This window comes from Acomys minous, assembly GCF_964271855.1.
Source record: "Acomys minous genome assembly, chromosome: 11".
Taxonomy (NCBI): domain Eukaryota; kingdom Metazoa; phylum Chordata; class Mammalia; order Rodentia; family Muridae; genus Acomys; species Acomys minous.
Window position 1 is genome coordinate 74,656,535 of NC_140492.1, and position 22,220 is coordinate 74,678,754.

Consider the following 22,220-nt stretch of genomic DNA (forward strand, 5'->3'; position numbering starts at 1 on the left):
CCTCAAGTTCTGGAAGGCAAGCAAATGCAGCGGCAATAGACCATGAGGTTGGAGAGTCTCTCGGAGTCACTCAACCAACAACTTGAAAGGAGATTTCTTATGCCTGACACTGGAGACTGTTTAAAATGACTCTTGTGGGGAGCATTATCGCTCCAAGGGTCATAACTTCGTTAAAACTGTATGCATATATGTGACATGTATGTGTATTACATGTGGTTTTAGGGAAATGTAGAATGATATAATTCCTTATGAGTTTTTGAAACATCCTAGTGTTGCTAATCTCCCTTTAATCATATCTTCTCCCTTTCAGTTGGTACTTTTCCACTCTCCTGCTAAAGCCCCTCTTTCCCATTTGTCTTCACATCCTCTCTGCCCTGCTGCTCGCCTCTGCAGCGCTCCTCTCCCAGCCCACGGGCCCTTTGTACCTTCCTGATTTCTTCAGTTACTTCATAAATGTGCCCACATCCGAAAGTCCGGAGCCAGGAACCACAAATGAAAGGACATGTGGCTCCTCCAAGCCGGGGTTACATCACCGAGTATAATATTTTTCTACTTCCATCCACATACCTACAAATTTTATATTATTTTACAGAAGATTGGAATTCCGTTGTGTATATGTACTACATGCTCATTATCCGTCCATCAGCTGGCCAACATTTCAATTGTTCTGTTTCCCAGCTCGTGTGTCTACAGCTGGGCAAGCATGTGCGGAGTAGCATACTGAGTCTCCTGGGGCATATGCCAATGCTGGGTCACATGGTAGATTTTACTTTTTAAGTTTTTGGGAGCTCTCCACATTGATTTCCAGAGTGGCTGCAGCACTGCACAGTCCCACCAACAACAGGGAGGGAGGGTGCCCGTTTCTTTGCTTTTTCTCCAGCAGCTGTGGATCATTATTTTGTTGATCTGAAACATTCTGCCTGTTGTTTCCACAATTGCTAGGGAGGATGAGTTTCTCGGCTGTCGCTGTTTCTTCTTCTGAGAATGCTGTTCAAATCCCAGGTCCACTATTGAATGAGTCAGTTGGTTTTTGTTGTTGTTATTGTTGTTGTTGTTGTTGTTAAAGTTCTTTATATAATCTGAATATTAATCCTCTAAGAAATGTATACTTAGCAAAGACTATCCACCACTCTGCTGGCTTCCTTGTCACTGTATAGATTCCTTAGCTATACAAAAACTTTTTCATTTTATGAAGGTCTAACTTGTCAGTTGTTTGCCTTAATCCATGATTACAAAAATAGAAAAAAATCCCCAATAAGATACTTATAAATGAATTTAGGCATATACCAAAAAGAGCATTACTGTGATCAAATTAATTTTATCCTATCTATGCAAGAATAGTTCAACCTACACCAATAAATTTAATAATCTGTAAAAATGGACTTAAAGACAAAAATCACATGATCATTTAAGAGATATAGAAAAGGCCTTTGCAAGAGTCAACATATTTTCATGATAAAGGCCTTAGATGAGTAGGACTGGAGGGGACAGATCACAGCATAATAAAAACTATATATGATAAACTCACAGCCAACATGCTCCTAAATTGAGAGAAACTTGAAGCAATCCCATGAAAACTAGGGACAAGACAGGGCTCTTCATTTTCCCCATTCCTTTTCGGTGTTTTTCTCAAAGCATTGGCTGAAACAATAAGACAAGAAAAGGAAACTGAAGAGCTCCAAATAGGGCCAGGGCATGATGGCGCACACTGTTAATCCCAGCACTCCTGAGGCAGAAGCAGGTGGATCATTTTGAGTTCGAGGCCAGCCTGGTCTACAAAGTGAGTCCAGGACAGCCAGGGCTACACAGAGAAACCCTGTCTCGAAAAACCAAAAAACAAAAACTTCCAGATAGAAAAAGAAGAAATCAGGTTGCCCCTATGTACAGATGACTTGCTACTATTATTTATGTAAGAGATCATGAAATTCCACAGGAAAACATATAGAATAAATAAAAAATCTCAAGAAACCAATAGGATACAAAATCAACTTGCAAATATTAATAGCCTTTCTATACAACAACAAATATAATGAGGAGGTAATCACGGGCATGCCACCCTTCACAATTCCCTCAAATAAAACTGAAAGAGAGGAAAGACCTCCACAGTGAAAACATCAAATCTCTGAATAAAGAAATTGAGAAACACAGTAGATAACAAAAAGACTTTCCATGCTTATAGGAGGTAGAATTGATATTTGGAAAAATCAGCATTCTTCCAAAAGCAGTTTATAGATTCAGTACAACCCCCACAATGTTTTTCCAAAAAAATGCAAGTTTAATTCTAAAATTCATATGGAGCCACAAAAGATTCCATATAGCTGAAGTAATCCTGAACAAAAAGAACAATTCAGGAGGAACTACCATTCCATATTACAAGATATATTACAGAGTAGAGTAGAGTAGAGTAATAAAAAAAAATGGTACTGGCAAAAAACAGACATATAGACCAAGTGAACAAAATATAAGACCCAAAAATGAATACTCATATTTATAGCAATCTGATATTTGACAAAGATTTTTTTTAAAAAGAGGACACTGGAGGAAATATAGCATCTTCAACAAATGGTGCCGTGGAAATTGGATATCTGCATGTACAAGAATGAAATTAGAATCCTATTATCCTGCATCAAAATCATCAACTCCAAATGAGTCAAAGACCTCAGTGGGAAGCATGATGCTGAGCCTCTAGAAGAGACATGGACATGACCCTAGGAGGTGTAGGAAAGGATGTCCTGAGCAGGACCCTCTTTGCTTTGAGACTAGTAAAGACTGGCCTTTTAGAATCTGCCTTAGTCACTTCCATTGTAAAGAGATGCCAGGGCCAACGCAGCACCCACTTTTTATTTGTTTGGGGTTTTTTTGAGACAAGGTTTCTCTGTGTAGCCTTGGCTGTCCTGGACTCACTTTGTAGACCAGGCTGGCCTCGAGAACTCACAGTGATCCTCTTGCCTCTGCTTCCCCCAGTGCTGGGATTGCAGGCACATCCCACTGCACCCAAAGACCAAGTCAACTCTTATGGGAGGAAACATTTAATTCAGGGCTTGCTTATAGTCTTAGAGGCTTAGTGTATTATTATCATGGAAGGGATCAGGCATGGCACTGCAGCAGTTGCTAAGAGCTACATCCTGCTCTGCAGGCAGAGAGAATGAAAAAGAGGCAGAGAGCAAGATAGCCTGGCATTTTCTTTTGAAGCCTCAAAGCCCACCTTCATTTACACTCTTCCTCCAACAAGGCCACACCTCCTAATCCTTCTAATCATTTCACACAGTTCCACTCTCTGGTGACTAAAACATTCAAGTACACGAGCCTATGGAGGCCTCTCTCATTCAGACCATCAGATGTTACTCTCTGGCCCCCATAGACTTGTAGCCACATCATAACGCAGAAATGCATTCGGTTCAACTTCAAAAGTCCCCATAGTCTGTCACAGTCTCACCCTGTTTAAAAGTCCAAAGTCTCTTCAAAGATTCATGGCGGCCTCCTAACTGTATCCCACTGTAAAAATCAAAATCGAAAACTAGATCCCATATTTCCAACATGCAGTGGCACAGAATATACATTACCATTCCAACAATGAGGAAAGGGGCACACTGAGGGAACATTGGACCAAAGCAAGACTAAAACCCAGCAGGGCGCACTCCAAAATCTGCATCAAAAGCCCATGACAAGCCTAGTGTCTCTCTCTCTCCCTCTCTGCTGCAGATCAGGGTGTAGCTCTCAACTCCTTCCCCAGCACCGTGCCTGCCATGCCTGCTGCTATGCTCCCCACCATGATGATAATGGACTGTCCTCTGAAACTGTAAGCAAGCCCCAGCTAAATGCTTTCATCCATTAGAGTTACCTTGGTCATGGTGTTTTTTATAGCAATAGAACTAAGACACAAGTCTATATAAATTTATTACGTGTGGTAAGCTTGCCCATGTAATTCTAGCACTTGGGAGACTGGGGGAAGCAGAATGGCAAATTTGAAGCCGGTCTTGGCTACTTAGTATGATGGCATCTCAAGAAAATACCTAGATGTTTGCAAAGTGAGTTTCCAGTTTCTTCCATTTCCCCTTCTTTCAGTGGTTGAAATTTAAAGGGGAATGGCTACATTCCAATGAAACTTGATTTTTTTTTTTAAATCATTTTGTACCTGCAATAAGGTTTGCCTCCATTTTACCAAGCCTATATAATACATTTCAATAATGCCATAATCATTTTTGTTAATTCTACAGTGTGTACTCAGACTTGTAGATAACTAACTCTTTGAAGGCATGAAATAGAATTTATGCATCACATAATATTCTTGTGGCTGGAATTCTATGGCTCTTTACTTCTGCCTTTTATGTTATATAAGTAAATTCTATGGTACCATTTTGATTCCTTGTATTTTTTAAATAATTTTTTAACTTTCTAAATTGATTGCTCTTAGGAAAATAACATGCCTCCACTTATTATAGCTAGCTTCAGATTATGCTAACATGAATCAATAAAATCCTTAACTTCTGTATCACTTTCTTCTCTACTCTATGCTTTATTCTATTACTGTCATTTCTATTCCTCTTAGTGAGCCTTTCCATTGTTGCAATAAAACACCATGACCATAAGCAACTTGGGGCAGAAAGGGATTATTTCATCTTACAACTCTCAGGTGACACCCCATTACTGAGGGATGTCAGGGCAAAAACTGAAGGAAGGAGGAGCAGGAAGACATGGAGGGGTACTGCTTACTCATGGGTCATCAGGACGCTGTGTTCTCCATGCGACATTAGGGCTGCTTTCTCATACGTCTCAGGACCAACTGCCTAGGGCGGGGCCATCCCCAGTGGGCGGAGCCCTCTAGCCCCTCCCACTACTGGCTGATCTGGTAGAGCCATTTTCTCAGTTGTGGTACCCTCTTCTCAGCTAACTCTAAATGTGTGTCAAGATGGCCAAAAAGATAACCAGGGCAATATTTTAAAACACAACTTCATGTGTTTTAAACTGTAGAGCCAGTAAATATTTTCTCCCATTCTGTAGGCTGCCTTTTCAACTGAATGGTGATGTCTTTTGCCATGCAGAAGTCTTGTAGTTTCATTAGATTACATTTATTTATTAATTATTGATCTTAATGTCTATGCTGTCCAGGTCCTGTTCAGGAAGTTCTTTCCTGTAATAAATAGTTCAAGCATAACCATTATTTTCTCCTCTATCAATTCAGGCTTCCGCATGTAATGCTGATAGTAAAATAGCTATGCCCGCTTGTTTCTTACTTCCGTTTGCTGGGAATATGGCTTTCCATCCTTCCATCCTAAGGTTGTGTCAGTGAGCTATGCTTTCCGGGAAGTAACAGAAAGATGAACCCTGTTTTCTGGTCCAATCTGCTCATCTAGGTCTTTTTATTTAGGAAGCTGGACCATTACAATGCAGAGCTATTGCTGAATAATGTACATTAATTCCTGTTGCTTTGTTTACTTTGTGGTGTGTTTGCCGCTCTCTTTTGATTACTTGGCCTGGCACTGTTTGTTTCCTTGGGTATGTTCATTCTTCCCTTAAGACTGATATAATATTCCTTCTAGTAGCCTCTGTATTAAGGTCTTTCTAGTAGTCATGACTTATTTTAATCTGTTTTATCATGGCAAGCTTTTATTTAGTCTTTAATTTTAATAACCTAGGTTGAAAGGTATGGTCCTTCAGGACTTGGATTCCACCTTTCCAGATGTATTCTAGATTTAGATGTTTCTGTCATTACGATCAGGTTTTATTTTAATAGGCATTGCCCTTGTAGATGACTATCTTCCTCTCTTTCGCCTTTCATTACCCTCTCTTTTATTCAGTGTTTGCAGTATTTGTGGGAACTTGAATGGAAAGCATCTCCCATAGTTTAATGTATCTCAACATTTGGGAGGTTTAGGTGGAGTGGCCTTAGTGGAGGAAGCACATCACAGCAGGAGGAGACTCACGCTGCTTCCCGGTAGCTCTCTCTGCTTCTTTCTTCTTGGCCACTATGCCTCCTTGTTGTGATGGAGTCTTTTTTGTTGTTTGTTTGTTTGTTTGTTTGTTTGTTGTTTTTTGAGACAGGGTTTCTCTGTGTAGCCTTGGCTGTCCTGGACCCGCTTTGTAGATCAGGCTGGCCTCAAACTCACAGTGATCCACCTGCTTCTGCCTCCTGAGTGCTGGAACTGAAGGCGTGTGCCACCACGCCCGGCTTGTGATGGAGTCTTAACCGTATGGAATCATAAGCCAAAATAAGCTATTAAGAGTTTTCATTTTCATTATTATTTCAGTTTTTTTTTTTATAAATATGTAAGCTGTTTTTATGTCTTGGGTTTACTTTAGTGGAAATGCTTTCAGCTTTTCTCCATTTAGTAAGATGTTGGTTGTATTGGAGAGAGTAGAGGGTTGAAATCAACTACTGTCTCTGTTATGTCAGTCTGTGGTTGTAATATAATCTTTGTCTTTTTTCCAGTTGTTTGACCATGGTTGTAATCGTACTTTTGAATTCTTTGAGAGTTCATTCATATCATTTCAACAGGAGTCATTATGAAATTTTTTTTTAAAGATTTATTATTTATACAGTAGTCTGCCGGCAACTGCCCTCCACAAGAAGGCACTGGATCTCAGTATAGATGGTTGTGAGCCACCATGTGGTTGCTGGGAATTGAACTCAGGACCTTTGGAAGAGCAGCCAGTGCTCTTAACCTCTGAGCCACCTCTCCAGCATCATGAAATTTATATTTGGGCGAAGAGACTTTTTTTTTTTTTTGGTCTTTTTGGGTGTGTGTGTATGTGTGTTGTTGTTGTTGTTTATACATTAAGATTTGTGAATCTAAGCCAGGCACACCTGTAATCCCAGCACTTAGGGAGGCAGAGGCAGGTGGATCACTGTGAGTTTGAGGCCAGCTTGGTCTACAAAGCAAGTCCAGGACAGCCAAGGCTACATAGAGAAACCCTGTCTTGGGGAGGAAGGGTTGTTAATCTGGAGTTAGTTTTTTGGTTGAGCTTTTCTTTCTTTTTGTTCAAATTACCTTTCTTCTTTCGTTGGGGTATATTTGTAATGTTTAAGTGGAGGCAAAATTAAGGCAAGATTGGGGTGTCAGTTGCTTTGTTTGTCTAGTAATTGGACTACATCCTCTATCCCGGCACTGCCCCTAGCACCTTCAGTGGTTTGGTAGGAAGGAGCTTGTAAGAAGTCCTGCTGATAATACAGACTGGGCCTGGGCCTCAAGACTGCATAGGGCACCTGGAGGTTCCAGGCATGCAGCTTTCACGGCTCTGGGAAGCCATGAAAGGAGACAGTAGCCTGGATCTTCCAGCCACATAGTGCTGGCTACAGAGTCCCTTGTGAGAGAAGGCTGAGAACTTGTGAGACCCCAAAGGGAAAGAGATGGGCCAGGAGGAGGGGAAAGTCTCTGGCAAGCAGCCATCGGGCTAACAGCATTCAGTGGGGCTGCGAGCTTGAGTGCACAGAGCCTGCCGGTGTCTCTAAGGCAAGTGTCCAGCCCAAAGTGTCCTGGTGGGGAGGGTTCTGGGTTCTGGTGAGTCCCATAGGGTGACAAAAAGGAGGGGAAGAGGTCATTGTCTGTGGCAAATAGCCTTGGAGTAGTCAGGACGAAAGGTAACTTTAGGGAAGCTCAGAATCTCCATGTCATATGGGCAGCAACATGCAGTGTTTTAAAATGCATGTTCTCTGGCTTCTTCCCCCAACATTGTGATTTCATAAACTGACTGGGACTCAGAAACCTGCATTTTTTTCAAAGCACCCAGAAGTCTAATGCAGCTATGTACTTTGTAGAAAAATACCACCACTGGTGAAAGTTCTTTATTACACCAAGGTGTTAGATTGGTTAACCTAATGATTAAGTGTTCTTTTAAAAAACCTTGGTTACAAGCCAGGCGTGATGGTGCATGCCTTTAATCTCAGCACTCGGGAGGCAGAGGCAGGCAGATTTCTGTGAGTTCGAGGCCAGCCTGGTCTACAAAGTGAATCCAGAGCAGCCAAGGCTACACAGAGAGACCCTGTCTCGAAAAACAAAACAAAACAAAACAAAAAACCTTGATTACAGGGTTAGCGAGATGGCTCAGTGAGTAAAGACACTTGCCACCAAGCCTGATGACCTGAGTTTGGTCCCCAGGACCCTTGTGGCACTGGTCCTCTGATGTCCATCCACGCGTGCAATAAACGTAATAGGATATTTAAAAATAAAGTCTCGCTGATTACAGAGGCAGAAGATCTGTGGAAACTTAACCCTGCAGCACCACATGCTGGAGCCCATTCAGCGCATCCCTCGCTATGAGATGCTCCTTAAGGACTACCTGAAGAAGCTGTCCCCTGACTCCCCAGACTGGAATGATGCAAAAAGTAAGTGCTTCTATTCACCCTCTACAACGGCATAATGACATAGCCAAACTGCCTTTTGCTTCCAACGATGTGACGTACAACTGTTGCAGTCAAATGTTCCTTGTCAGGAAATCATGTCACTGGAATTCATTGTCTACACCTTAACTGGTGCTCCACCTTAAATCAGGCCACACCCATTTCCACCTTAAGTCAGGGCCATGCCCATTTCCACCTTAAGTCAGGGCCATGCACATTTCTACCTTAAATCAGGACCACACCCATTTCGGGAAGTGCAGATCATGTGTCTCACTCTGGATCAGGTTCATCACCAACTGTGAAACCTAAAACCATAGCCTTAGAAGCATCTGAGTGGTAATACAGTTACCTTCCCATAGGAAGAACGTGTGCTGCTGCTGTCTACCAACAAAGCTAAGACATTTACTATGCAAATACAACCTGTTAGTATTACATCCTAACATACACAGAACATAAGGTTTTCAAAAAAAAAAAAAGGCCTGATGGTGTGTGATGCCACACACCTTTATTCCCAGCACTCAGGAGGCAGGGAGCAAGGGCAGGCAGATCTCTGAGTTCGAGCCCAGCCTGGTCTACAAAGCGAGTCCAGGACTGCCAGGGATACACAGAGAAATCCTGTCTTGAAAAGCAAAGCAAAGCAAAAGAAAACAAAACAAAAAAACAACTTTATTCCAATTGCATTGGTTGTCTTAATTATTTCATTAGATAGAATGAAAGTCTTTTAAAGACTAATACGTTTCATTAATTCTTTAGTTTCTCCTGCAGTTTTAATGTTTTGTGATATTAGAGATTGAGCTCAAAGATTTACATGCCACATTCTAATATATACACCGTGGCCTCAAATCTCAGCACTAGGGAGGCAGAGGCAGGTAGATCTCTGTGAGTTCCATGCCAGCCAGGACTAAATAGTGAGACCCTGTCTCAAAGAAAAGAAGAGAGAGAGGGGAAGAAAGGAAGAGGAAAAAAGGTGTACCTTCAGGCCTCTGATACAGTGTTTTAACTTCTCAATGAATAAAAAATTAATAGTCAGGGTTTAATATTTGACAAGTACTAATAATACTAATGTGGTCTTAAAAATATCCTTCTCCTTACATGTTCTTAACTTCTTTCATAAATGGGTGTTGTTCTGAGGTGAGGGGCTCAGAATCCCAGTCATGGTGAACATGGGCCGTTTCTATTGTTTTCCGCCACCCCTGTGACTTGGTGGCCACAGAGCCCTCCCTCACTCTTTTCCCCTTCTGAAGTCTGTGTGAGTTCGCCATGTGATCTTTCCCTGGCTTGATACTCCCTAGGAGCTCCGCCGAGCTTCCGGTGAATCTCCCTACACGTCCCTCAACAGTTACCCCAGCCTCTGCCATTTTGTTTTACCTCATCCTGGATATCATACACACAGAACTGCCTGTGCCCACATAGACCTGGAACATGCAAAGATGCTCAGGCTTTTTCCTTTAAAGTGACCTTATTCTCTTAAGCCACCTTAGGAAGATTCATGTTTAGAAAGGAAAGTGGATCTTCAGAGCCAAACACCTAAGTCAACCAGGTCACACAGAACATGGGACATATCACCTGCTCAGAGTATCAGGAAATTCTTTGCCTGGGTACCCGGACCCTCAGATCAGATCCTGGCATGAGGACATTGCCCCCTTCACTTAATCCTCTCCTTACCATTAAATACAGGACGCAACACAGCAAAGCCACAAAGAGATGGGCAGCTCTTTTTACAGCACCAGCCGCACAGACTGGGGACACTTTCAAATGAAAGCAAAAATGATGTTAACTATCCAGTTTTGAGATACTGACATTACCCCGCCCTAGGATATTGTTAGAGGTGCCATAGAAATGCTTGGAGAAGCTGGAGAGATGGCTCAGAGGTTAAGAGCACTGACTGCTATTCCAGAGGTCCTGAGTTCAAGTCCCAGCAACCACATGGTGCCTCATAACCATCTGTAATGGAATCTGACACCCTCTTCTAGCCTACAGGTGTACATGCAGGCAGAGCACTGTGTACATAATAATAAATAAATAAATCTTTAAAAAAAATTCTTGGAGAAGGTGAGGAACGTAGCTTGGATGGGGTATGTCACTTGCACGGAGTTTGCCTCAGTAGAGAGAGGCTTGCTCCAGGGCAAGCCCGTGGCAGCCGCCCGGCAGACGTTCTGCATTCTTTCTTTGCTTGCCACCTGTTTCCTCTGCAGTTTTGTTCTTGGTGCTCGCCTTGTCTGGTCTCAAATTTTCCTGAGGTTATTCTTCAAATTGCTTCTTAACCGTCAGGAATATGCACCTAGATGATTTTTTTTTCTCTTCCTCTGTGGCTTTTCATCTGCTTCCCCAGCTTTGCAGCTCCAGGAGCAGAAAACACACTGTGGCCGGCAGGCCAGGCTCGTTCTCGCTTGGGCTGTGAATGCGCCATCTGCAGCCATCCTCCCCAGCGTGCAGCGCAGCCCTCCAGGAAGGGGCAGTTCTCCTTGCGTGGAGCCGCCAAGCCACGGCCCCCCAGGACAGCCACGCGCCTGATCCAAGCCCTGCCCGCAGCATCGCTCAGCAGCCAGCAGTGTATATGGAAAGGCCTATTCTTGCCCTAGGATACAGACATAACGCACTGCGTGGCTCTTCCTGGCTTTCCTTTGCTAAGGAGATCCCGGAAGACAGCCGCTTAGAGTCTCGAAAATAGACAATGAAGCAACAAGAGTATGTTCCTTTCAGCGGTGCGAAGGACACAGAAACTGTGGGCCTGAAGGAATGGAGCCGTCCTCACATGCCTTGGGGCTGGAGGTGCTCCAGGTGGTTGGCCACCGTCACCGTCACCGTCACCGTCACCGTCACCGTCACCGTCAGCCACTGGCACTCCACACTCCACTCCTCCCTTTCCTCTCCCTCCCAGCACTCCGGTCTGAATCAGGCTGTCATGCTTTCCCAAAGAAAGCTGTTTACATTTAAGAGGGATAGTGCAGCTCAGACGCTTGAGTCATATGATTTGGGGTCCATGTGGATCTAGCCAAGTCCCATCACTTCCTCATTTCTATCATGGCAAAAGGAAATGAAAGAAAGAGCTCACCAACTGTAGACACTAGTTCCTCAGGGAACGCTTTCCAAAGTGTTCCCGCAGCTCCTTTCACTGTTCAAGTACCAAACTTTACATATCGTAATATTTCCCCCTACATAGTCCTATGAAATGGTTTAATTTGTAAATTAGAGATTAACAATATATATAATAAAATAAGATAATTTTAACTATATGCTGTAATAAAATTTACTTTAAATTTATGATTTTTTTTCCTAGAAATTTATATGTGCTATTTTTGACCCACAAGACATTGACAAATAGTGTGGAACTGCTGTGTGTATGAAATTCTCTGGCAAAGTGCTTTGAGCCTGGTTAACATACACTGTAAATGCAAGTTCATTTTTAAGGCCTAGTATAGATCAAATGCACCTGTGCGCCTAACCGTCACGCATGTCACTTTGCAAGTAAATATCCTGTCCTTTTAGATAAACCATTAACAAATGACTTCTGGAAACTAGTTGCCAGATTGTAAGTGGGAACTGCTGTGACTTCCATTGTCTTTGCTCTCTATTTGTATGCTGCTCTCGGCGCATAGAAAGGACAAAACATTCATTTACTTTTCTTTTTTCCATTTAGAGTCACTTGAAATTATATCGACAGCAGCAAGCCATTCTAATAGTGCAATAAGAAAAATGGTAAGTCCCTTTAGAAGACCTAGGAACCTTCCGGTTAGACAGTGGTTGATAATAAAGCCTCTGCCTGTTGTAGCTTCAGACCAAAGTGAGCAGCAGATACAGAGGAGCAGAAAAGAGTGTTTACCAACATCTAATCTAGTCCCCTCTTTCCTTAGGATTCACTTTATACCAAAATATAAATTACTCTTAATATCTACTAAATTATGGAGATTTTAGTTAAATTTAAATTACCGTCTTGTATTTGATCTTGCTGTGTTTTGTTTTAATTTCTCAGGAGAACCTGAAGAAACTCTTAGAGATTTACGAGATGTTGGGAGAAGAAGAAGATATTGTAAACCCCTCAAATGAGCTAATAAAAGAAGGACAAATCCTCAAACTAGCAGCTCGGAACACATCAGCACAAGAGCGCTACCTCTTCTTAGTGAGTACCGAGTGTCAGCAGGTTGCACACCAGTGGGTCACTACAGTTCCTGTACAAACCTAGGAGAAGTGACGTCATTCGTTGCCTTGAAGGCCTGAGAAATTCTAGAAGATTATTTATATCTTTCTTTGGAAAAAAAAAAGATAGAGATTGTCATAGGAGGAATTTTTAATATCCCAGTGTTTTTGATTCTTTTAGTTTTTTATAATTTATTCATATTACATCCCTAACGTTACCCCTTCTCCTTTATCTTCCCGTTCATACCCTCACTCGGTCTCTCTTCCGCCCTATTCCCCTCCCCTCCTCTGACCACGGCCTATCAGGGCGCATCAGGATAGCCTGTATCCCCCTTCCTCTGGGTGCCCACAAGGCCGCCCCGCCAAGAGGGACTGATCAAACTGCAAGCACCAGAGTTCGTGCCAGAGGCAGTGCCCCCTCCTCACCTTCTCCACGTGGAGAGTGAGCTTATTTGTGAGTGTTTGTGTGTTAGTGTGTGTGTGAGTGAAGGGGTGTGTGTGTGTGTGTGTGTGTGTGTGTGTGTGTGTGTGTGTGTGTGTGTATGAGTGTGGGAATGTGTGGCAGGTGAGTGAGTAGGGGGATGAGGGTGAGGTGTGTGCATGTGTGTGTATGTGTCTGTGTATCCGTACCGTGTTATGTGGAGCAGTCCGAGGAAAACGTACAGGAGTAATTTCTCTCCTACCATATGGATTCTGAGGATCAAGCTCAGGTTGCCAGGATTGGTGGCAAGCTTCTTTACCTGCTGAGCTGTCCCAACGCAGTCACAGGGTGTTTGTTTGTTTGTTTTGGGATTTTTTTTATTTTGTTTTGTTTTTCACTTTGTTTTCTTTCTGAGACAAGGTTTCTCTGTGTAGCCTTAGTTGTCCTGGACTCACTTTGTAGACCAGGCTGGCCTCAAACTCACAGAGATCTACCTGCCTCTGCCTCCCTGAATGCTGGGATTACAGGAGTGAGCCACCATTCCTGGGTATTTGTTTTTTGTGTTTGTTTTTAAGGAACATTTTGTTACCACACTACACAACTATTTCACTCTAAGATCATCAACTCAAAAAATAAAAAACCGGAAATCCATACAAAAGCAAAGGATAGTATATTCTAAGCAATGAAATTGTTATGTCAACAAAGGATAAATTTGTGACTTCTTTAGTTAAGACTGCATTGACTTAGTCTTACTTATATAAAACATGTTTAGAATTGACTGTTTGGGATTAGATAAGTCAAAGGGAACTTGTTCCGGAAGGAAACTGATTTTCTTCCTCAGCAGCCGTATTATTATTGCTTTTCATCAAGAGGTGCGATCTTGTAAATCTTTCCCATCCACATTAGCATGTCAACTGATGTTGTTATGCAAATTTTTTGTTCTTTTTTTTTTTTTTTTTTTTTTTTTTTGGTGGGGGGGTGGATTTTGAGACAGGGTTTCTCTGTGTGGCCTTCGCTGTCCTGGACTTGTTTTGTAGACCAGGCTGGCCTCGAACTCACAGTGATTTGCCTCTGTCTCCATGAGTGCTGGGGTTACAGGCATACGCCACCACATCCAGTTCTGATAATATGGTTAAGTAACCATATTATTGAGGTTTCTTGGATGTAGCATCTCTGTAAAGACAACATTGAGTAGAAGGCATCCTGGCCCTTTGCCTCTTACAATCTTTCTTGCATCTCTTCCATGGTGTCCCTGAGCCTGGAGTGTGGGGTGATGCTGTAAATGGGCCTGAGCACCCGGAGGCCTTCCCTACATCATGAGCAGTTGCGACCTCTGTACAAAACTACCTGTTGCAAGAAAGAAACGTTTTTGATGAGCAGCAAAAGCTACACTTACCTGTGGATATAAAGCTAATTATTTAGAATGCATTTAGAAATTACATTATTTAAGAAAACAACAGTAGTAGAGTCTTCTAGAGCCTATAACCTCTCTAGCTGCAGTTAGTAGGCTAGGTTCAGAGCTCTACATATGAATTCTGTCTTACTGAGAGGGCCGTGAGTCCAGTTAGACCATTGCTCGCTACCTCCAAGAGAAAAATACCACTATTGCAGTATTGGAGAAATTTTTCTGGGCCAGCCATTCAATACCAAGTATAGATATTATCCAAGTTTGCCATAAGATTTCCTGATTTTTGCCAAGCAAAAGTACTTTGTCTTGCCTAAGTTATAATTTTATATATAGCAAAATAGAAAACAAATAAAGAATAATCACATCAGGGTTCCAGGTTCTATTCAGAAGTCCATTGCAAAATGCAGGTTTCATTATTGTTTACATAAGAGCATGGTTGCCGTCAAAAACACTGACCCCAAGGGGAGGATCTGCACCTGCCATGGAGAGGAGCAACAGAGATGCCATAGACTCAGAGGCAGAGAAAGGCCAAAAGTGAGCAAGAGCCACCATGGTTTACAAAGGAAACAAGAAAGGCCGAGTAAAAGGTTTAAAACCCATGGTTTGAGCAATTTCAGGGTCACTGTCCAATACCTGGCCTTGCTGTAATGAGGGTAAGAGATGGTGGCTCCAGAAAATAAAGAGTATCTGAGTATGGCCTCTGGGATACTTGACTAAATGGGAATGTGTGTTCCCACTACACACTGCCTGACCTGCAGGACTGTGGCCAAAACTTTGGGGAATATGCTGTATTTTCCTCTGACTTCCAAAGAGTCACTAATATGGAATATGGAAAGATAACTGAGGAACAAATAGAGTGTTCCCTAGTTTTTAAAGCTTCTTAGTACTATTCCATGCATTTAGATAGTATATTTTGATCATATTAAATCCTTACTACCCTCTCTTAGTTGCTCCTTTTAAACTGAACCCCTCCTCCTTTCCAGCAGCTGTCTCTCTATCTCTCCGTCTCTGTCTCTCTTCTTTCTTTTCTTTCTTTCTTTCTTTCTTTTTTTTTTTTTTTTTTTTTGGCCTGATGACTTTATTTAGGGTTTTTTAGATAAGTATGAGGAGGGAATTACGTACAACAGCAGAAGATGACTCCTCTTCACCCTTGGATGATCAGATTTTTAGGAAATGCCATCTCTGTGCAGGTCTCATGCAGATATCTGTAGCTTCTATGAGTTTACAAGTGTGGCGGCCACATTATGTCTAGAAAACTGTGTTTCAAGTCACTCTCTTCTGTTCGTGGGGTCTTAGATATTCTTTTCTCCTTCGTTTGTGTTCTCTGAGCCTTGCAGTAGGAGATGGATACAGGTCAACAGTCATTTAAAGATTTATTTATTATGTATATAGTATGCATCAGATCACATTATAGATGGTTGTGAGCCACCATGTGGTTGCTGGGAATTGAACTCAGGACCTCTGGAAGAACAGTCAGGGCTCTTAACCACTGAGCCATCTCTCCAGCCCCAACAGTCATTTAGTTCAGCGCCTTGAGCAGGCGCTAAACTAAAAAGAGAGGCTTCTTTCATCAGGGCAGAAAGTATTCTTGGTGTATGTATGCAAACACAGATAACTACAATGCAGCCCGATGGTGTGTCCACTTAGCAATGCAGCAGCGCTAAGTAGTACCACATCTCTCTTTTTGACAAATTTCCTTCTTGTAGACTCCAAATCCAAGCAGGAAGCGCTTGGTTACTCCCACATCAGTCATGCCACTATTGCTTCAGTAGGCACATCTTGTCTGCCAGGTTGGTGTGGTAGCTCACAAGGTCCACACAGGAATGACACCATTAGTGACTTCTGTCCTCAGCAGCCTGCATAATGCCTGCTAGTTCTGCGAGAGCTAACCAGTGAGAGGAAAGCTTCCAGCTCAGTTTTCAGTTTCTCTACTCCCGGCATCCAGAACGTGTGGTGTATTGAACAGCAGGGTCTTACCATTTAGTTCTGATGTGCAACCAAAAGCAGTGTCAATAGCATCTGTTGGTGCTGCATTTTTTCCTGATAGTTTGACTATATCCATGGCTAGCAATGGGGAGTACACTATGAAAATGAAACTCACGGGAAGTAATACTTTCTAATGTAGTGTTTTGGAAGGAGGGAAAAGTGTAAAATATATTATGTGGAGAAGGAAGCTATTCGGATACGTAATATGTTTTGTATGACTCCTATAGCCTAGTGGTTACTTACATTAATCCCTTCATTTAAATTATACCTTAGAAGGAAATGCTAAATGCATCCTCATGTTTTGTATGACAGACCGCTAAATATTGTATGTTATCTCACAGTTCAGTCACCCTTTAGTTCATTTATTATGTATTTGTCCAATGAATATTTAATCGAATTCTAAGAAAATATCCAAGTGTGGTACTATATGTCTATACGCCCAGTACTTGAAAGTCTAATACAAGATTGGAAGTTCAAGACCTGGTGTGGTTATGCAACAAGATAATGGAGAGGAAGAGAAAAGTTGTTTCTTCTTCTTCTTCTTCTTCTTCTTCTTCTTCTTCTTCTTCTTCTTCTTCTTCTTCATTGTTGTTTGTTTGTTTTGGTTTTTTGAGTAAGGTTTCTGTATGTAGCCTTGGCTTTCCTTGACTGTTTGTAGACCAGGCTAGCCTCAAACTCACAGCGATCCCCCTGCCTCTGCCCCCTGAGTGTTGGCATTAAAGGCGTATGCCACCCTGCCCAGCAAGTCATATATCCTTAATAGAAAATGTCAGTGGCGTTTCTGTCCAGAGTTACATAAGTCAGATTTTATTTTCTTTATCTTTCTATTTACTAATTAGTACTCTGTCTCTTCACAGTTCAACAACATGTTGCTGTATTGTGTGCCCCGATTCAGCTTGGTGGGCTCAAAATTCACAGTTCGTACTAGAGTTGGCATCGATGGAATGAAAATTGTGGAGACTCACAATGAAGAATATCCACACACTTTCCAGGTGTCTGGGAAAGAGAGAACTCTGGAGCTGCAGGCCAGGTGAGAGGGCGGTTCCTAACACAGCTTCCTCACAACTTCAGAATGAGCCATAAGTCTCCCTGAGGTGGTGGTGTTTCTGATGTTGTTGTTGCTGCTGCTGCTGCTGCTGCTGCTGCTGCTGTTGTTGCTGCTAACTACCTGTAAGTGGAAATTTGGGGCCTAATTGAGACAGACATCATGTCTTTCCTCTGATCCCTGTATTGCCTAGGACAGAGGTGTGTGTTCGGTAGCTATCAGTCAGGTGTCTGCAGAGTGGCAAGGTGCTTAGGGGATGTGGCTGCTGCAATTTTGTCTTGAGACCTGTAGGAAAAGTCTCTTTCCTATGCCTCCTCCTCCCACAGCAAATGTTAATGATTGCCATTCCATGCTGGCATTCTGAGCCCTCCAAAAGAGACAAGCCCAGAGCAGCTGAGGAGGAGATGCAGCTCACCGAGGGAAAGTGTTGGGCTACACCGCACTGGGAAAGGAAAGGAAACCGGAATTCAAAACAATAAAATGGGGCAAAAGAGGTGACTCGGGGGTTAGGAGCATTTGCTGCTCTTCCAGAGCACTAGAGTTTGGTTCCCAGCATTCACATCCACATCTCACAGCTGGCCTCTGCAGACCCTGCATGCCCGTGACACATCACTTACAGACACAGGCACATGTATGTATGTATAAAATAATGAATGAGTAAATCTTTAAAAAATACATAACTTCAGCCAACAACTAACTCCTACATGTCTCCTTTAAAAACTAGCACTCCTATAGTAAGGACCAACAAGGAAAGCAAATTGGAATAACTTCCAGACAAAGGACATCTTTAAGTAATTTTTTTATGAGCTGTGTTCGCACTGTGGCTTGCCCTTCTTGCATCCTGTCTGATGCTCCTGCCTCCCCAGCTCACTAATTCCACGTTCATGCTCTCCCCTCTCCCCCTCACTCTCACCCTCCCCTCTCCCCTTCGCTCTCCCCCCTCGCTCTCCCCTCTTGCTCTCGCTCTGTATAGAACAAATAGGCAAACAAACAATAATTCTAAAACTAAAAATAATAAAACATAGGAAAGACACACAGAGATACACACATACAAAATAAAAACAAAACCCAATAAAAATCCCACAAAATTGGAAACTATACTATGCAAGCCAAAGACCAGGAAGACCAAAAAACTGCCCAAAGCAAGTAGTATGAGAAGCAGAAGCCTGCAAAGAATACCACAGGGGTCACTTTGTCCTGTCTGTCTTCTCCTGCCCTTAAGTGAGATACCACTGGAGAAAATAAAATGTCTTTTGCAAATGATGTCAGTCTGAGATAGCTTCTTGGTTAGGGATGGAATCTCATCAGACATAGAATTTAATAATTTAATAATATGTGAAAAGAGCTCAAGAAGGATAAATGTACTCTAAGAAAGCATAAACAGTTGAATGAAATAAGGAAGTTGATTCAGGAATGCAAATAATATCAATAAAGGATAGAAGTATTGAAGGATGCCAAACATGGTGGCGCACGCCTTTAATCCCAGCACTCGGGAGGCAGAGGCAGGTGGATCTGTGAGTTCGAGGCCAGCCTGGTCTACAAAGCAAGTCCAGGACAGCCAAGGCTACAAAGAGAAACCCTGTCTTGAAAAAAAAAAAGTTGTAAAGTGATTAAATAAGTAAATGAATGAAAAAGAAAAATCAATAGCAAAAATAGAAAAAAAGTTCAGTGGAGAACCTCACATACAGAATGGATTATATGGATTAGTATCATGGCTTGAAGACAAAGGAAAAAGATTGGATCAGCCAGTCAAGACTAATGATAATTGAAAAAAAACAATAGTAATTTAATAGAACACAGGAGAACTTTGGGATACTATGAAAGATTTTTTAAAAATCTATGAATTATGATCAGAGAAGTATATGTCAAAGAAAGAAAATATCCCAATAAAATCGTTAAAGAAAACTCAAGGCTTGGAAAGAAAAGCTAATTCAGATGCAAGAGACACATAAAACACCAAATAGACCAAATCAAAGATACTTCCCACATCATATCATAGTTAACAAAAATGCAGAACAAAGAGAGTCAGAAGCTACAAGAGAAAGAAGAGAAGTCACACTTACAGGAAGGCCAATTATAGTAACAGCTGACTGTTCAGCAGAAATTTTTAAAAGGGAAAGGCTTAACTATGTATTCAAGTTCTGAAAGACCACAGCTAAGCCAGACTCTATCTGATGTAACTGAAGGAAAAAGAAAAATAGTTTCCATGATAAAAGGAGGCAAATAAGAACTAAAAGAAACCCTAGAATCTATTTTCAATAAAATGAAAAAAATCTACATTAAAAAAAGACAAATAGAATTTATGACCTTAACGTTGTTCTGTTCTAAGATGCTAGAAGGAATACTTCAGATTAATGAGGATGAACACCTCCAAGATGCCACAGGAGAAAAATAGATAATTCTAAGTGAGTTAAGCAAATGAAATAGAAAATAGAAAATAACCAGAATTAATGTATACCACTCAATAATAACTCTGAATATTAGTGTTCTTACTTCACCCAGTAAAATATACAGACTACCAGACTAGAGTAGAAAGCTTTAGATTCACCTTTTTGCTGCCTCTAAGAAACATATCTCACCATCAAAGGCAGACACCACCTTAAGAGAGAAGGATAGAAAGGGTGTTCCAAGTAAATGGAGCTAGACTTCAACTAAACACTAGTTAGAACACATGAAGGGCACTTGAGGGAAATTAAATATTACAACCCAAACCCCTATTTACAATGTGTCTTTTTATACTGGTAAAAACTGGCTAAAAGTATTTGTAAATAAGAAGGAAGCTTGCACACTGAAGGTGCAGTGAATGATCTTGATTGTAGTAAAAATATCATACCAATCTAAGAAATCAAAATTACAGACTTAATGAGACAGATTTTCAAATGAACTAGTTCCAAAATTAACTTTACTGAGTATGCATTCCTCATCTGCTTATTTAGAATTTTATAATATCTTGTAGCTATAAATGCACAAAAAGATAAAAAGTATTGTTTCATATAGTTTTTAGATAGTTTCTATTTCATTTAGTTTTAGATTTCAATTGCTAAATAGAAAATTTAACAAGTAAATTAAGCAGAGGAGTAAATGAATCTTTCCTGCCTTTAAAAACAAAGCAAAACAGTAAAGTCTTTGGATTTAAAAGACTGATAAATGCATTTACTTCCAGAACAACAGCAGTGCCGACTGAAGCTTCCCGTGGGAGATGATGCAGAGTCTGCCATGTTGGTTGGCATGGGTCCGTTATCACCCCTGTGTGTCGTGCTGCTCAGTACAACTCAATGCTGGAAGATGGGTGTCTGCATTGAGAGGACAGGGCACAGGTCTATACTGTCAGCCTCGGCAGCCTGAAGCCTCCTCTTAATGTTTCAGGGACCTCAGCTCATGTCAAACTAAGATTCATGGCTCAACCAGAAAAGAATTTCAAGACTATTTCAGAGAAGAATTTCAAACTCAGAGCAAAGCTGAGTTTGGGTTTTACTAAAAGTAATAATGGGAGCAGGAGCACGGGCCTGGGCTTCTCAAAGAAGTCAGGGAAAATAAAACAGAACCAAGCGTAAGAAAGATTGGGCTTCCCAAGACAGAGTCCCAACCAGTGTTCACAACATTAGCTCTATCTGATCTGCCATTTAAAAGGTGTAAAAAGCCCTTTTTTCTTTCTTTCTTTGTGTTCTAATAAGTGAGATAGATATAGGGTGGCTTCAAACATACCTTGAATGGAATTATAATTTATAATGTAAAGCCAGAAACACCAAGGCTCCACAAGGGATTTGGTACGTTTGTGACAGTTCCCTTTGAGTGGAATTTTTTATGAGAGTCTTAGAATGCCATAGGTTTGCAGGTAGGAAGAGAAAAGAACCTTTACCAGCTGATTTTGCTGCAATTTTTTTCCCTAAGCATGGTTTTTATTGGCAGAGAAATTTTTAATTAACTTACGTACTCACTTTATAAACCAATTGTAGCCCCCTCCCTCCTTTCCTCCTGGTACCACCATCCCTCCCTCTTCCTGTATCCCCCCCTACCCTACCCCCTCAAAAAAGGGGAGACCCCCCCCACTTACCCATCCCAGTCACGTCCAGTCGCATCAGGACCGAGCTCATCCTCTAACACAGTGGCTTGGTGAGGCAGCCCCACCAGGGGGAAGTGACCAAAAAGCATGCAAGAAAGTCCTTGTCAGAGACAGCCCCCGTGCTGCTTACTAGGGGACCCACACGAAAACCAAGCTGCCCATTGGGTACATATGTGTAGGGGGCCTAAGTTCAGTCCGTGCATGGTCCTTGGTTGCTTGCTTCAATCTCCGCAAGTGCCCCCCCACCACCACCACCAGGGCCCAGGTTAGTTTTCTCTCTTGGTCTTCTTGTGGAGCTCCTGTTTCCTCCTTGTCCTTCTGTCATTAATAACACTCTTTACAAGGTTCTCTCTGCTCCATCCAATATTTGGCTGTGAGACTCAGCATCTGATTCAATCAATTGCTAGATGGGGCCTCTCAGAGGATAGCTATTCTACGCTCTGGTCTGCGAGCGTAGCAGAGTGCCATTAGTAGTGTCAGGGGTTGGCTCTCTTGCATGGTTGTGGCCAGGCATTGGTTGGACATTCCCTCGATCTCTGCTCTTTCTTTATCCCTGCACATCTTGTAGGCAGGGTAAATTTTAGGTCGATGCTTTTGTGGGTGGGTTGGTGTTCTTCTCCCTGTACTAGGAGTCCTGTCTGGTTAGAGGATGCCTCTTCAGTCTCCAAGTCAGTCACTAGTAGCAATCTCAGCTAGAGTCGCCTCCATATCCTCCCAGGAGCCTAGCCTGTTGGAGGTCTCCAGCCTGTCTCAGGGACCCCCTAGACCACAGTCTCTCTTGTCTCTGCAAGCCCTCTGTTCCCTCCCCTTCCCTCCCCATAT

General features: G+C 42.1%; 1 protein-coding gene across 6 annotated transcripts in view; it reads left to right on the forward strand.

The window, feature by feature from the left end:
- FGD4 (FYVE, RhoGEF and PH domain containing 4) overlaps positions 1 to 22,220 on the forward strand; it is a 157,157-nt gene that overhangs the window by 116,459 nt on the left and 18,478 nt on the right. For all 6 annotated transcript variants that reach the window (XM_084800971.1, XM_084800967.1, XM_084800968.1 and 3 more), the window contains exons 8-11: positions 8,185 to 8,323; positions 11,979 to 12,037; positions 12,312 to 12,458; positions 17,148 to 17,320. In XM_084800971.1, the coding sequence (XP_084657097.1) occupies positions 8,185 to 8,323; positions 11,979 to 12,037; positions 12,312 to 12,458; positions 17,148 to 17,320 (518 nt within the window). The remainder of the gene's footprint in view (positions 1 to 8,184; positions 8,324 to 11,978; positions 12,038 to 12,311; positions 12,459 to 17,147; positions 17,321 to 22,220) is intronic.